The 14,308-nt window shown below is 44.0% G+C and overlaps 1 protein-coding gene across 7 annotated transcripts in view; it reads right to left on the bottom strand.

Moving 5' to 3' along the window:
* The window catches only part of B3GNTL1 (UDP-GlcNAc:betaGal beta-1,3-N-acetylglucosaminyltransferase-like 1), a 417,067-nt gene that overhangs the window by 96,312 nt on the left and 306,447 nt on the right, over positions 1-14,308 (bottom strand). For all 7 annotated transcript variants that reach the window (XM_019502483.1, XM_019502489.1, XM_019502498.1 and 4 more), the window contains one exon: positions 10,526-10,621. In XM_019502483.1, coding sequence (XP_019358028.1) covers positions 10,526-10,621 — 96 coding nt within the window. The remainder of the gene's footprint in view (positions 1-10,525; positions 10,622-14,308) is intronic.

The raw sequence follows: 14,308 nt of genomic DNA, 5'->3' as shown, positions 1-14,308 counted from the left end.
GGGAGGGAATCCATGTGCCCCCTGGGATCTGTGTGCCCCCTGGATCAGATGTGCTGAAAATCTGATGTGCCATTAAAGTCCCTTTGCAAGCAGTTAATGGCAGTTAATAGTGCTGGTGCCTAGTTCAGGGTGTAGATGTATAATGTTTATATCCATGTTTTATACCCATATACTCAGCACCCCTCTGAGTATGTGGGTAATAGGTGCTGAGTGATGTGCTGTAATAGGGCTTATTATTACCCTAGGGCAGCTATATGTCTATCTGTTCCTGGTCTCCTATAATTTACATCTGTGTTCAAACAAAATGTAAATTTTACTGGGATATGTGACTGGCTCTCCCCACCCTAAAGAGCACTGTGTATGCAGTATGTGTCTTACTTCAAGTGTGACTAATTCTTCAATTAACTTTTTAGTACATTCGTACAATTTGAGATTTTTTTTCTGTCATATACACACCTCTAGGATTTGCACTGATAAGCATCTTGGTAGATTCAGTTCCCATAACAAATTTACACTGATGAACTGGATTTGCTTGATCAAAGCACACTGTGTACTTAGGAACTGAATTACAGAACACCTAGTTCTCCTTCAAAAAGTCTCTGTGTTAAAGTATTCCTTTCTGAATGGGGCACGGCTGCCAGTGGTGTAGGGCACTCATTGAGCATCTGGGGTTGGGATGGGGAGCACCATTCTGCTTCCTTCACTCACCCCCTAAATCTCAGATACACTGTTTAGTTCACTGCTGCAATGCTGCCCAGCTTCTGTGGCCAGGGCTTCCCCCACCATGTCAAAGACTCCCGGTGGAAAGGGATCCTGGTGCCCGCTCATAGTCAGTGCCTGTGGCAGGCCCCCCGCCTCACCCTATCTTAGTTACACTACTGACCGCTGCCATATGAACACAAAGCACTGTGAGTGGGTGCATGGAGGGGCCCTGCAAACTGACTGCAGCAGGGTCTCTAACTGGAACACACAACAGGGCGGTGGTGGCTCAGCTGGGGAGATGGGTAAGGTCACTGCAAAGGGAACAGGAAGCTTGGGCAGAATGGCCAGTTGTTGGAGGCAGCAGGCCACCTTTTACATTCTTCTCAAAATCAGTGGTGGTGTTAGTGGCAGGGCACTGTTGGTGCCTGCCACTTTAAGACCAGAGCCAAGCAGTCAGCAGGTGCTTGATTGTGGTGGCCTTTTTAGATTTCGGGCCACCCATATAAACAGATCAGTTTCCTACTGGCAGGACAGGCAGTAACATTGTCTGGCTGCAAGGCTCCATAACATCTTGGAGGTAAGGGAGGAGCTGTAGGGGATGACTAGGAGGTTCCTGGTCCTGGGCATGACCTAAAACTGCACCCTGCTGGGAGTGGGTGGCCTGGTGGGGCTCTCAGTGGTACAGAAGCCCCCAGGAAATGCCAGGCCAGTTATCATCCTGGTGAAAGGTGGGTAGGAGTGCCTTAACCCTAGCCCTCACCTTTGGGTGGGTCTGGTAACATTGGAGGTAATGGGAGGCCAGGCATGGCTGTGGCCACTTGAGTCCTGTGGGGTGCAAGACCCCGAGAAGGGAGAGTTGGGGCTAGGCACGGCTGTGGCCACCTGAGCCCACCGGGGGAGGGAAACCCCATGGCCCTGAGAGAGGGGGGCAGAGATGTGGAGGAGCCCCAAGGGAGGGGGAGAAGACCCAGAGGGCTGAGGGCCCAGTACGTTATATATATGAGTTGCCCCCAGAAGGGGCTTGAGCAAGCTTAGACCTGGTCAGGTAATTGGCTGGCCACTACCCCGGTTAGGGTCACAGGAGAGGCCCAAAGATGGTACGTCTGTCACCTGAGGAATGGACTAGCTAAGCCAATGGCCTAAGGGGCTGGCTCCAAGAGGGAGCAAGGCAGAATAAGTTGTTGACGCTAGAGAGTGAGTGAGTGTCCTGACAACAGGCCTAAGCTTGTTCCAGCTGTAGGTAGGGGGCATATTGCCATCTGGATGTCATCTGTGAGGCATGAGCTACGGTGTAGGGGAAGTACGGAGCCGCAGATAGTGCCCCCTGTCATCAGGGCATGAATGGACAGCCTCCCACCTTAATTAACATCTTAATTAAGAACAAGGCATGGCAGGTGAGTCAAATGGAGGGTGTGCCCAAAGGCAAGTGGGGACCCTAGCACTGTGGCTAGGCAGGGAGTCCCACTTTGCCACAAAGTTGAGCAGGGAAAGGGAGTAGGACTCAAAGGGTACTGGCACGCACTAGCCCAGGATTCTGCTTAGCACAGCTCTCCATGGTTTCCCTGTTGTTGCCGTGCTTGATGCCGTCAAAAATGCTTAAGCTTCTATGTCTGGACACCCGGTATTCCTGGCCTCTCATAGGGAGGTCCAGACAGCTCCAGAAGGAAGTGCAATGATAATAGCTAAAATGACTTCTGTTAATGGGGAATCAGGATCCCACCTTCTCACTTGCCTAATACTTCCCACTTTAACTTTGACCCATACCCTTCCTCCTCACCCATCAGTGACATTTCCTCTCTTCCTTTTTGCAGCTATTAGAGGAGATGGTGGTGGGAGAACCTCTTCTCTCCTTGTGGTGGAGGGGATTTACCTTACCCAGAGGACTCTCCAGTTGAAAGAAGTCAACCACCCAAAATTACCTTTTAAAAAAAAAAAAAGATTTTACAGGCCAATCTAAGAAGACAAAGAAAGAATAAGAGAATATGGGTAAAATACTACTGCAAGTACACGATTAATGTACAAATAATATCAGCATTATGAGGAAGAGCTAGGCAAATCTCTTGATCAGAACTGTCCAGAAAAATCAGTCTATCAAATGGAATACTTTTTATGACCCATACAGATAAGTGTGGGATGGCAAAGGCTGGATGCAGAGCAAGCCAAATTTCTATCAATTCTTAGAGGAATCTCAAAGTGCTAAGTGAAAAAGAGTTTGGCAAAGGAACTTTTGTCTGACTTCAGTGTTAGCAGAATTTTACTGTCAGATTTTTAGACTCCACACTTTACATGGTAACCTGTGTACTTGAAACAATAAACTGTTGCAGAAGTAGTGTTACACTGGGGTTGCATCAAAAGTGGCATATGTGTATTACACAACCTGAAAAAAAACAAACACACTGGTAATACTATACTCAATCAAAACTTAAGTTCCTAGTAGTAGGCAACTATCGATCCTCTGGATCAGGGGTGGCCAACCCGTAGCACCAGAGCCACATGTGGCTCTTCAGAAGTTAATGTGTCTCCTTGAATCTTTGCACAAGCACATGGTGACCAGCTTCCATAGCCATTACATCACATCACATCATGTGACGTGACTGCTCACAGTGATGACATTGCTCAGTTTGGACTCACAAGCTTGGACTCCGGAGCCACAGGTTGGCCACATAAGAGGTGTAGTTAGATGCCTGATGAATCTACTTGTACAGAGTCCTGTGACTAACAAACCAAAACCTTTGATGAGGACACCTAGGCAGGAGTATGGAGGAGTGGAGGCTGCCCAAGTCCTACCTCATCCTCTGCCTTTAAACCACTGAGACAGAATTCAAAGGCCAAACTGGATCCAAATGTTCAGTTTCTCCTTTCAGGAACAGAAAACATGATTTTTACTAGTGTTGCCATTGCTAATGGAAACACACATGGCTGTTGCAGTGTCAGTCAACTAACCTATAGGCAGAATCTGAAGCCGGATAAAAATTACACCTCATCTCTAAACTGCATTTAATGATTAGGGTAATTAACAATTGGGACAATTTACTATGGGATGTGATCATTCTCCATTATCTCAAGTCTTTAAAAATCAAGATTTGCTTATTTTCTAAAATATGCAATAAGCCTTTGAGATCTAGGATATCAGCTTGCATAATTATAAATGATCCTTCCCTGTCTTAGGAAATGATGGTATTTTTATTCCTTTAAACTGCTTTAATCACCATTAGTTTAAGTTCCATTAGGAGAGTCACCAGAGACATGCTGGAGGACCTATTAGAAGTAAGCCCATTACATTACTTCACAGAATAACTTTTTCTTCTGAAAAGAAGCCCCTTAATTTTTTTCCCAAAACACTCTTAAGCCTCTCAGTCTTTCTTTCAATCTGTGACTCTGTCGCTTTGCTCATCTCCTGATAAGACCTTTAAGTCCTTTTGTCCCAATTATAAAACAGGAAGTCGGGGACAATGTTGTATTTGCTCCAGTATTTGGAAAATAAAGTTAAAGGGTTACAAGGGACTCTGAATATTTTCTTTTTTCTGAGAGAGAAACATTTCTGTAGTATTGGCAAAGAGCACTTACATTAAACAAGGAAGAGGTGAAAGCCAAAGGGAAAGGGTGCGGGGAATTCTAAGGCAGCTTAGTAATACACCAGCAAGAAATACCATTAGACATGGGGGGAGGCAGGTTTCAAAAAGTTTATAAGTATTGTTTATCATTGGCCCCAGCGCTTTCTTTTCTTCTTGGATACCACTCAAGTACTGATCTCTGTTCAGCTTTAACTGTACCATGCCAAGAAAATCAGAGCCTGTATTCTGTCCTGATTTTTCCCCAGAGCACCTTGACACATCGTTTGACAGCCTGACAATATTCTAATTCATGTTCCAAAAAAATGTATTTCTACTTAACCTTTTAGCTTCCAAGGCATATTATAATGCCTGACCTGCCTGAGTGAATTCCAACTGTTCTCTTCTGGATCATGGAAACAGAAAGACATATATACTAGTTATACCAAAAGCTATAACACTTCTCTACACCTCTGCAGCGTGCACTACATTCACATGTGCACAAAGACACATTTTGACACCACCTCAAGTCCTGCTTTCTGTGACCTTTTATCACAGGAAGAGATCAGAATTCAGATCTAGCCACTTCATTTTTGAACAGCAGTTTGTATTCAGAAAGGCCAGCAGCTTACACTGATCTACTCCACCTGGGGCTCATTAAAATAATTTCCTTTGTTTGCACTTTTATATTAGTTTAAAACTTTAAGTCACTCATGCTATTTTTTTCTTTTGGTCTGGATACACTTAAAAAGGAATGTTAAAACTGAGGGTGGAGTGAGGGGGATTTAGTTGGAAGGGAAAATATTTTATGGTGATCTGCCCTGGAAATAAGGGACAAAATGAGGCGAAAACCACAAGTGATAATGTGTGGGGTGTTTCTCATCCTAATGTCATGAGGAAGTTTGTCTATATAAAAACATGACTATGTAATCTGCCTCACTGGCTTTCTCCTTTGTTCAGCAGAAGCTTGAGGGGAGAAAGAGTTCACTTGTTAGGAATGTCAGATAAGATTTAGGGGCTACAAAATGTCTTTTGTCCTATAGGTCAGTGTTTCCAAAATCTGGTCCACAAGGCCCTATATGCCTTTACAGTGTTTTCAATTAAAAGTCTTAAAACAGTACATAATGATCTCCAAAGCATTCTGAGGTTGACAGTGGTTGGTTGGTTCAAAATGTCTGCGAGACATTTCTCTAGGTATCCAAATACATTCACCGAACATTAAGAGATGCTGGTCAAGTACAGAGAATTACCATTATTCCAGTAGAAACAAGGTGTGCAGACATTCAAGCTTTTTCTTCTAGAAGTAATAATGTCACTCCTAGAGAAAAATAACCTGGGAATAACCAGGTTAAATTGCTCCCAGGAGAGTTTCTACCAGGAGAATGAATTCCCCCAGGTTAACACCTCCTAGGGACCAGGATGTGGAGCTGAAGGAAAGGGTCCCATGCCTTCCTGAGACCTGGGTCACTGGTTTGGAGAAGGTGTCGGGAGCAGCTGCTCCCCCATTCCATAGACAGGGAGGGGAGGGGCCGGGGCAGTGCCCAGCTCATCCTGGCAAGAGGGCTGGGTTGGGCTGCGCTTGGGATGAATGGTGGTAGCACTGCTATGGGAGGGGGCTATGGTGAATTTGGGAGGGCTACAGCCCACCCCGTAACCCCCCCCTCTTCCAGTACTGCTGCCACCTGCCCTGAGCACAGCCCTGGCCCAGCTCCCCCACCAGGAAGAGCCCGGCGCTGCCCCTGACCCCAGCTTGCAGCAGCAGCCCACCCTCGCCCTATGCGCAGATCTGGGCCCCCCCCCCACCATGTCCTCCCAGGGTGTGTGCAGTGGCAGGTACCACCCCCCCATCCTCCTGAAAAACTACTTGCGACTCTGTTCCTTGCTCTACCACACTGTGCAACGTCTGCCCCTACCCCAGCCCCAGCGCCAACTCTACTTCCTCCCTCACCGTGAGGACCTTGGTCTGCCCCCCCATGCCTCTTCCTTCCCCCCACACCCCTTCTCTCACAACAGACTTACTAGCCAGATGGTGCTTTCCAGGCTGCTGGGCTGCACTCCTGGTCACCTGTATGCTGTGCAGCAGTTGTGCGCAGGCACACAGCATTTATCGGTAACATTATTGGCCGCACGAGCCAAAAAAAATCTGATTGCCAATAATGTCAATTTTCCTTTTAAAGGTGCTGATATGATATGGGACCAATGTATCAGTGCACCTCTAATTGTAAGTAAAATGCTGGAACTTGTTCATTTTCAGTGTAGCTTTACAAAACTTATAATATGCCAGCAATTACATTTTTAAAAATGTTTGTAATAACACTTCTTGCCACTTATCAGCAAGGGGTCATCTACAAGGTCACATAAAATGTAGGATCACACAGTAGTTTTCAAAAGAAATGAGCTTCACATACTAAACTCATATAAAGTAAAATCTTTACACATTCCAGTAACAGCTCTTTATTCTTTCATATGTATGGAAAGGATAGCCTCCAAGAAGATTCTTTCCCTTCAGTCTTCTAATACATTTACCCACAGATATGCTTATTACATCACCCTCCTTTTACCACTGGATGTATTATGCAGAAAACGCTCTTTTAAATATAGAGGCTGCCATTAACGTTTTCACATTGTCTCCTGGTGACCAGTTCTACAGTGTTCCCTAAAACTCAGTATACCATGAATAATTAAATCAGTTACTTCCAATAAGTATTAAGAAATTACTGGAGATCACTGCAACTTTACTTAGTAACTTGCTTTTTTTTTTTATTTCCAAGTATTTTAACTATGGTGTCTTATTATAATTAAACAACCACATTCTCTTCCCTACTTATACATAATGCAAATACACAAAAGTAATTAAACAAACATCACAGTGCAGGAAGCTATTATATTATCCAGAATTAAACTGCAAAAATAGAATCTTTATAATTCCATTTTCCTTAATGCATACAATGTATCTGTAATTCTGCAAATCTCTAATTTACAATCAGAATTCTTAATCTGAAGTAGAATCATAGAAAAGTAGGGCTGAAAAGGACCTCCAGAGGTCACCGAGTCTAATGCCCTGCATCAGACAGGATCATCCCTATCCTAACCCAGGGATGCTCAACACCTAGCCCGTGGGCCACTTCTGGCTCACAGAGCCATGTCATCCAACCCACAGGGCTCCCCACAGGTACTAAAATTTGGTGGTGGGGAAGAAGTAGCAGTATTAGCTGCTGCTCCCGTCACCAAATTTTTGGATCCCTGGGAAGTCCCGTGGGCTGGATAGCATGGCCTGGCCCACAAGATCAGATGCGCAGGGTTGAGCAGAGGTGGCATGGGGCCTGACCTGAGTGCACAGGGGTCATCTGAGATGGTGCAAGGCCTGATCCCACTGGATGGACCTGGCCAGTGGTACTGCAGGGCTCAATCCAGCATCATGGGGCTGGATCCAGCAGTGTTGGTCTGAGAAGGATTGGGGGCCAATCAAGCCTAAGAACCAGCCCTATGCCACTCATCTGGCCTTCATGACCAGAAGGTTGATTACCACTGAACTAGCCTATTAGCAGAACTACACAGCCAACCCTGAAAGCCACAAGACATAACACCTTAACCTGACACTATTACAGCAGGGGGATCACGGCAGTAAACTGAATTTCAGAAGAATAGTTTAGACTAAAATTTGGACATTGAAACTTCACCTCAGCTGGTTAGAGCATGTTGCTAATAACACCTCGTGGTGCTAATAACACCAAGGTCAGAGGTGTGATCCCTGGTTGAACTAGACAAGCACTTAAGGTCCCTTCCAGTCTTACTTCTCTATGATCTAATGGTGCTAACACAGAAGAGAGGTTATTTTTCTGGTGACCAAACACCTTGAAAGACAGGATTTGGTTAATAAAATAGAGGCTATGTAAACAAAATATTTAAATTTCACATGCAGAATTTGGAGAAGTATATATATTTTACCAACAGGAAGGATTTTCAGGTTGATTACATTTCATGATTTCAAGTGTGTTATTTACTTAGAACCACAAAGCACCACCTCTCCAGTGGAATATTTTTTGCCTGCCATTTATTTCAACATTTGAAATATGAAGAACAGGTGTTCAGATTTAATTCCAAATGAGAAATGCAGCTTTTTGGCACAGAAACTCTTTAGCAAATGGAAAGTGTGGAATCTGGATATTTCTTGGTCTGTTTCTGTGTTTACTGGCAGCAACATGACACCTATAGATTGCATTGCTAAAACTCAAAATGGGGCAGGGAGATGATCATATTAGCATTTCACATGATGGATCAGGTCAGCACGTACACACACAGGTGCAGTTCTCAAGTGGGCTCAGTGCTGTTCTAAAAATCTGTTTCCATTGATCCAAATGGTAAGTCTCCCATTTGCTCCAATGGGAAGAAAGTCAGGCCAATGCTAAGCACTTTGAAAATCCCACCTAAATGCCTGGGGACCTGATAACTTGAAAAACTGCTACCTTCTATTTTGCAACAAAGCTGCAGTTGTGATTAGTGTAACACAAGTGGGAGACTGGGTTTAAGCAGGAGGGGGCTGTCAAAGAGTATTTTTCTTGTAGGTTCCTGGCCTCTAGAACTCAGTTCTCTGTCTGCCAAAGCCTTGTCCTATTAACCTTCTGGACACCTCACCAAGCCTCTCTCCCCAACCAAGGTGTTTGCAGGGCAGTGGGTCTACACTGTCTGAAACAGAACTGACCTAAAAATGTTAGCATTTATTGATTCGCAAGTCATTATTAGAACTGTGTGGGCATATTGTATAATTCCAAAAATCCTTATCCTTGGTATTGAACATATTTAAGTATATCACATCTTAGTCACCTGTGCACAAGCATAAAAAAAAAGAAAAGCAAGAAGGCAATAAAGACAATATCAGTTAAATGGTAAGGATCATTCTTCAGTGAATGGAAGTCGGCCCTATGGAAATGAAGATGTGAATGAATACATAAATAGAAGATGCAGTGGGGTCTAATGGACTCTGTAGCAAGTACTCTGTCAAGGGACATATGGCACTTTTACACGTGCTCTGGGAATGGCGGGGAAGGGTGGCGCTTGAATTAGAGCTGATCTAATTAAAGCGCTGCAGCATCTCGTGTATCAGCATCCCTAAGCTTCAAAATAGTGGTGGGGCACTTGAACTAAAGCTCATCTGACGAGCTTTAAAGCACCCCCGCTGCCATTTGGAAGTGCGGGGACGCTGATACATGAGAAACGGAGGCTGGCTGGAGCTCGGTAATTTTACCACACTCCAACAGACTTGAATCGAGTGCTCCGACAAGCTGTAATTACAGCACATTAGAGGCTCTAGTCCCAGGTCTGTCATTTATTGTGTGATCACAGGCAAATCCCTTCAGCACGTGTTTGTTCCCTTTCCACACTCAGGCTTCTTACAGATGGAAGAAAAATTCAACAAACAGTGCTATACTTTAAACTTGGCACACTCCCCTGCCAAGCCTAGCACATGCCCAGAAGAGGCATCGCATTAGCTGCACCTGACTTGTCCAATGTCTATATAGTTTGGGCACCTTAGTGGGGCTTTTCTGGTGCTTTTATCTAATAGCTGATTGACAGATAAAAGTGCCACTGAAGTGCCCAATCTATACAGACATTGCAGAGCTGGGTTGAACTAATGCACTGCTTCTTTTTCCGGTAAAGCGTGGGTTTTTTTTCCCCATGTCTGTCAGCAGCCTCAGTCTCTATTCTCCATTTAGAATGTAAACTGTTTGGGGCAGGGAGTCTCTCTCAGCATAAATTTGCACCATGTTTTGTATCACAGAGCCTTGATGCCACTTGGCATTTTTAGCTAGAATGACAAAACAATAACTGCAACCTAATGTTTTAACAAATGAACTACAAAAATGAGTCAGAATTACCCTCAAGAGTATTGCAAAGCTACTTGTGGAAGTAATAGGTAGAGGAATTCAGAAAAAGTGAACAAAACTATGCTTGCTGATAATCAGAGTTCTTTCAACTCACAGAAGTTTTGGGACAGAACACACTGAAAACATGGACGGGTGTCTGTTTATTAAGTTTGCAATTCAGTAGATAGAACTAAGGGAAAACATTTCAATCTCCCCATAATGTTTGACTGAATGAGTCACCCATGTGTGACTTAGTGTTTTGATGATAAATTCTCTATACTGTGGCCTGTACAGTTTCACTGGAAAAAGGCCATTTGAAAGCATTACACTACTAATGTTCTGCTAATGGAAACACTTCATTAAAATGGGGTCAAAAACGGATTATAAACCTTTGTCTGTAGCACTCACCTTCCCACCCTCATCAAATTTGCCCACATGGCAAAACCATTCTCGGGAGCAGAACCAGGTTGGCATGATCACAGTGGGCCCATGAGAGGTAAACACCTAAGAAAAAAGGAGACAAGAAATAGCCTTAATGACAAAGAAGGATGTTCCTAACCAATACTATTCAGACAATGAAGTTCATTTTCACTTATTCATTTATGTCTTGGTCCTGCAAAGATTTATGCTTCTACTTTAAGCATACAGCTGTCTTACTGGTGGCTCCTGGACTCCCACCTGGCCACTGCTTTTCCTATCACTCTGGCTGTGGCAGCATCTGGGGTCTCTGGGCATTGCTTCCGGTTTCTCTTTCCTGTGCCTGGCCCAAGGGACAGGGCTGTACATGGGAGCCTGTGAGGCAGGACAATGGGGGAGTCCACACTTGGTGAGCTGGTGGTGGGGGAAGGCACAGTGGAGTAATGGGGGTGCAGCAGGGAAGTAGGCTTTCTACACTTGGTGGTGGTGGGGAAGAACAAAGCAAAATTTTACAGTGTATCCATGCATAAAATGGAAAGCCTGTGGTAAATTCTAAGGCTTCAATATAGTACAAAATTACAAAACTAGATCTATGATTTCTGTGGAAGAGGGAAAAAGTCAAACTCGGGGAAGGTAATAATATGGTTTGCTGGTAAACATAACCAGAGCAATGTGTGTACACTATCAAGTTATAGAGATGAAAATGCTTCAGTAGATGAAACAAATATGGCTATTAATTTTATATTTTTGAATTGGGACAGTTTCAATGACTAGTAGCTATACAGTCAGGAACCATACATAATCACCTTTTGATACGTTGAACAATCATGCTGTAATCCCAACTATGAAATAAACCAGACTATCCGGACTATGTAAAGTAAACTAATTCTTCTATTTTACAAGGCAAAATATCTGGCAAAGCAGGAGACTGAACAAGTCCAAGAAAAGTTGGAACTTGAGAGCGGACAGTGCCTATATCCAACTACTGCACAGAAAATTCCTCGTACGAGCTGGTTTAAAATAACAAAAACATGTCAAACTTAAATCACTGGTGAAAATTGGCCTTGTTATGAATCCAGTTATAAATTGAGGTTTTCAATGGTGTCATGCATGCTTTCTTGAGTTTGTTTTTACTTTTTTTCCTATTTTTTCAAGGCCAAATCAGTTCCAAATTCAATTGGGCAAAACCCAATAGTCAACTTCCAAAATTCAACTGAGCAGAGTTCAATCTTCAAGCCCGTGTGGCTCTTCTACTGGGCAAGCATCCTCCCACCCAGACTCATTAGTCTGGGGCTTCGGTTACTCCACGAATCCAGGCAGGCATCCTACATGCAAGTCCCAGGCCCAGAGCCCTTGGAGTTCATATGCCTCCTCTCTCCCTTGATCTTAGCCAAAAGACTGCTGATATTGTATGTGTGATCTCAATGGATAGGGAGTGTTAAACTACATTCAGCTGTATCAGCCTTGTATTTATATGTTTGATATCAAATGTATTTCTTATAAGTTATAATATAGCCAGAATTGCATAATGAGTTTCACACCTGGGAGAGGCTCAAAACCTAAACAGCTGAAGAGAGGTAATCACTGAAAATCAGTATCACATGGGTATGCCAAACAAACAGGCCCTTCCAGACAATGATGAATTTCCATTTTAAGAGAAGTGGCCCTTTGAGACTAACACCTGGCTTTTCAAGCTATTCAAAGAAGATTATATCTCAGAGTGGGGAAACTAAGTGAGAGACAGTATCCTTGGGATATTATCTGAAAGGCTGCAAATAGTCTCCTCGTCGTAATTATATCAGGAAAGACTTTTAATCTGGTAAACATGCACCTTTGCAGGGGCAGAAAATTATATGCATAGGCTCCCCAAGAATTCAGTGGGTGATGTATGTACATAAATGGCCAGATAAGAAACCATACTTAAGCTTTCTCTTGAGAGCAAATCTTGGTCTTTTGTTTTTCCAGGCATTAGAGTCTCTTAGCTAGTGGGCTGAGTAGAAACTGCATTCTTGGCTTTAAGATGCAAGGTAAAAACAGGTAATTGTTCTGATATTTCCTCGTTTGTTTGTTTTTATATCTCCATCTTCATCTCAACACAGAGTTAATGATTTCTTAAGTTTTCTCTTGTTTCTATAAAAAATCTTGTTATCTTTTATAACCCACTTATTGTCAGTGACCACTGTGATTTAAGAACACCTGACCACATAGGACTCTTCCAAGGAAGGGGCCACCTATCTTTTCTAAGAGCATGACTGGACTGGAAAAAGTGCGATTCTTTTAGCTGACAGGATCTCCTCTGTTAAAAGCTGGCAAGACCTAAGTGATGGAGGTAAAGACGAGGCATCACAGGTCAAGGACATGACCTTTGGAGCTCCTCATTCTGTTCTCATTGGTCAAATAGCAGATGACAGAGAGGGGTTTGGAGCTGAAGGGCATCCCTGAAGGTGTGAGAACACCTCAGGAGTTTGCTTCAAAGATGAACCTGACCATAACTAGGCCTCTTATAAGTTCATTTCATATTATGCAATGTAGATTCAGTAATAATATTAATCATGGATGACTGGTGCCTCCTGTGTCTGGGGGGTACCGCAGAAGCTGCCGCTGGTGTTGTCGGCGGGACCGGGGCTGGTGAGCACCCACAGAAGCCACCGCTGGCACTGGGGACAGTCCTGGGGGAGCACATGCCCCACTGTGCCCCTACTACCAGTCGCCTATGATATTAATCTATGAGGATGAATAAATTTAGCCTTTTCAGTCCTTAGGCAGGTACCTCCTCTATAAGTCAACCCACTTCTCTTTGCGTGGATCAGTATGGAATTAGAAGATCCAAGGATAAAAAAAAATTCTTTGCAATCTAATTCCATACTAGGCACTTATAAATGAGATTTTCAAAAGCATCTAAATGAATTAGGAATAAAGGAAAATCCCATGAAGGGGACAATTTGCATCTATTTAACATTTTAAATTTCATAGATTTCATAGACATTTGGGCTGGAAGGGACCCTGGAGGATCATCGAGTCCAGCCCCCTGCCCCAGGGGCAGGAAGTCAGCAGGGATCATAGGATCCTAGCAAGATAAGCATCCAAATGTGTCTTGAAGGCATTCAAAGTGGGTGCTTGAACTGCCTCCAGCAGCAGTCTGTTCCAAACCTTGGGGGCTCGGACAGTGAAGAAATTCTTTCTTATGTCCACCCTGAATCAGTCACAGTGGAGTTTGTGACTGTTCAATCCTGTCATCCCTTGAGGGGGCTCTGGTCAACAGACGTTCCCCCAGATCCTGATGAGCCCCCTGATAAACTTATAGGTGGCCACCAGACCACCCCTGAGCCTGCGCTTTTCTAGGCTGAATAGCCCCATTGCTCTCAGCCTCTCATCATAAGGTCTGTTTTCCTGACCTCTGATCATGCACGTGGCTCTCCTCTGCACTCTCTCAAGCTTCTCCACATACTTTTTGAATTGTGGAGCCCAAAACGGGACACAGTACTCCAGCTGCGGCCTCACCAAGGCCGAGTACAGCAGGAGAATGACATCCCGGGATCTGGTTGAGAAGCTTCTATGGATACAAGCTAGCGTTTTGCTCACATTACTAGCCACAACATCACACTGAAGGCTCATGTTCATCTTGTGGTCAACCATGACCCCCAAGTCCTTTTCATCTGTAATGCTAACCAGCATAGCACCACCGAGCCTATAAGCATGGTGCAGGTTTTTCCTCCCAAGGTGGAGAACCTTGCATTTTTCGGTGTTGAACACCATCAGGTTCTTGTCCGCCCA

This window comes from Gavialis gangeticus, unplaced genomic scaffold, assembly GCF_001723915.1.
Source record: "Gavialis gangeticus isolate Ggan-Ray unplaced genomic scaffold, GavGan_comp1, whole genome shotgun sequence".
NCBI classification, from domain to species: Eukaryota; Metazoa; Chordata; order Crocodylia; family Gavialidae; genus Gavialis; species Gavialis gangeticus.
This window is presented reverse-complemented; position numbering and strand designations above follow the sequence as displayed.